This window comes from Elephantulus edwardii, unplaced genomic scaffold (assembly GCF_000299155.1).
Source record: "Elephantulus edwardii isolate Elephantulus edwardi_28Jun2011 unplaced genomic scaffold, EleEdw1.0 scaffold00048, whole genome shotgun sequence".
Lineage (NCBI taxonomy): Eukaryota > Metazoa > Chordata > Mammalia > Macroscelidea > Macroscelididae > Elephantulus > Elephantulus edwardii.
The window spans coordinates 1,227,959-1,230,496 of NW_006399798.1; the positions used below are offsets into that span (position 1 = coordinate 1,227,959).

Genomic DNA, 2,538 nt, shown 5'->3' on the forward strand with positions numbered 1-2,538 from the left:
ATTGTTCCTCCTTCTCCAGCAGAGCATCTGGTGGATTTGAGCCATGCACCTCTGGGATTGCAGTACACCTTCTTGCCGCTAGGCCGTATTTCGTTTTTGCAACTTGTGCATACCACCTCTCCTGAGCATAGCTCCTCAGAATGGATGCCAAGTCCCACATTTACTCTTCTTAACATGTCTCAGTTTTGGAGGTGTGTTTCAGAGACAAGTGCAAGTGTTTAATTTAATAATTGCTCTCCCATTTCCTCTCCACACAGTCGAGTGAGAAAAATGGATTTTTTTTTTAAACTTGCTGTGTACCATTGAATCAGATCCGATTGGCACAGACGTTTGTCCCTCCTTCTCCAGTGGAGCATCTGGTGGATTTGGACCACATGCCTTTGGGATTGCTGCACAACTTTCCACCAGGCCATAGAGCTCCCTTAGGATATTATATTCTTACACATTATCCAACACAGTCCTTAACGATGAAGAACAGCCTGATGGAGCTAAGTTTTTTAGTCAAGTGAAAATTGTTAGAAAATAAAAAAGAGACAGGCTCAAGTTGTTTTAGAGAAAAAGTCTGGATTATTAAATAGTTGAATCATAAAAAAAAAAAAATAGTTGAATCATAAGGCAGATAATGTTCAGGAGATCCTGTACCTTCATAGCATTTTGCCACCCATTGGTGAATCGGACTTTTTTTTTTTTGGTAAATGTAACTTGTGATTTTTTTTTTTTTTTTTTTTCTCTTTTTTTTTTTCCCCGCCCCGTGATTTTTTTTTAATGTGCAGTCACTGTTTTAAGTCCAGTGCCTGGTCCAGTGGCTACCAAAGGGGATGACAGAGCTCTGTCTGACAGCCCTTGTCACTTTCTCTCCTGTCCCTCCTCCTGCCATCTGTGTGCAGCAACCATGCCCTTTCACGCTCCTTGACTTTACAACAGGAACTTGAGGGTCAAGGCTTTGATCAGAATCAGCAGTCCCGGATCGTGATGCTTTCTGTCCAGGCCTCCCCTCATTTCAGGCTTGTCAAAATAATTTTTAAAACTTCATCAGGTTTTACCCTGATATTAAAAGCCTGGATTTGTTTGTAATCTTTTTACTAAAATGAAATCATAGTGGATTTTCTCTTGAGTGTTTGAAGTTTGCCTGTTGTCTTAAGATGCTTCAGTGCTTCTCTCCTGCCACTCTCAGGACCTGTTTTCTGTTACCACCTTGTTTATTTACAACAGATAATCCGAGTCCAGTCCCCTGAGGGTGTGAAGCGGATCACAGCAACAAAGAGAGAAACAGCTGCAACCTTTCTGAAAAAGGTACCTGTGGTTTTGGCTCTTTGGCTTACTCCCTTGGCTCCTCAGCCTCCCTCTCTGTCACTCCTACCACTGTCACTCCCACTCTGTGCCTCTTCTATGTGTCCTGTTCTCCTGGAGTTCTGGGTCTTGTCACCTTTTTTCTGTCATAGTTAAGTGTGGTTGCAATAGAAACAGATATATGTCTCACCTTGTGGGACCAAATACTCCTAAGGAAGTATGAACATATTTCTCTCTTTAAAATCTCAAAGACTGAAAAGAAATTTTTTTCCAGTTTATTGAAACGTCTCCTTTTTTGCCTCACGTTGGAACCAGCTCACAGCTAACCCTCTGTTGGGTTTCCAAGGCTGTAAAGTGTAGAGGCAGGGAGCCCTGGTGGCAGTCTAGGCAGCTGCTGTGCTAACCCAATGGCAGTACCTCTCTCCACCAGTAACTCTATGGGAGAAAGCTAGGCAGTCTTCTCCCGTGTGATTTACAGCCTCAGAAAACCCACTGAAGCGTTGGAGGAGAATTGGAATTACACGTGAGGCGATGTTCCCTCTTTCTCTGGTGGAGCTGCCAGTGAAGTTATGCCACTAGAGTATCTGGTACCAGGGTTTTGTCACCAGGCTCCCTGATTTAAGCTTGTATAGAAAACAAACAAATCCTGCCTGCACTGCATACTTCACTAACAGTGAGCCTGTTCTTTAAGTGGGACGCTCGATTCCAGATCACTCCACCACTGTTAACATCACCTGCCTCCACCTCTAAGCCAACATCCTCCTCCATTCAGTGCAACTGATATTACTGATAACCTTTGGTTTCTGTTGTCTTCTTGCTATTGGCGTATTTCAGTCAGCATGATTTTTTTGAGCTCTCTATTATGACATGCATCATATTGTGACTTAGTTTCTCTTTATGATATTGTGTGTTTTTGAGTGGAACTGACCATGGTTGAAACCCAGTAGGTTTTCAGAGGCAGTAAATCACATGGTAGGCAAGGGCCCATCTTTTTCCTACAGAGCATCTGGTGAATTTGAACCATAGACCTTCTGGTTGGAAGCAGCTCTTTACCAGTAGACCACCATTGTTGTTTGTTGTTATGTGCCAGCGAGTCTTTTGCGACTCATAGCGACCCTATGTACAACAGCCCTAAACCCTGCTCTATCCTGTGCCAATCGCATTGCCTCTGATGCACCCATCCCGATTACCCCAGTCACTGAATCAATCTACCTCATAGAGGGTCTTCCCCTCCTGCGCTGTCCCTCT

At 43.7% G+C, this 2,538-nt stretch overlaps 1 protein-coding gene across 1 annotated transcript in view; it reads left to right on the plus strand.

Moving 5' to 3' along the window:
• The window catches only part of NPLOC4 (nuclear protein localization 4 homolog (S. cerevisiae)), a 55,111-nt gene that overhangs the window by 2,051 nt on the left and 50,522 nt on the right, over window positions 1–2,538 (plus strand). Inside the window, exon 2 of the mRNA XM_006886151.1 lies at window positions 1,213–1,293. Within this exon, the coding sequence (XP_006886213.1) occupies window positions 1,213–1,293 (81 nt within the window). The remainder of the gene's footprint in view (window positions 1–1,212; window positions 1,294–2,538) is intronic.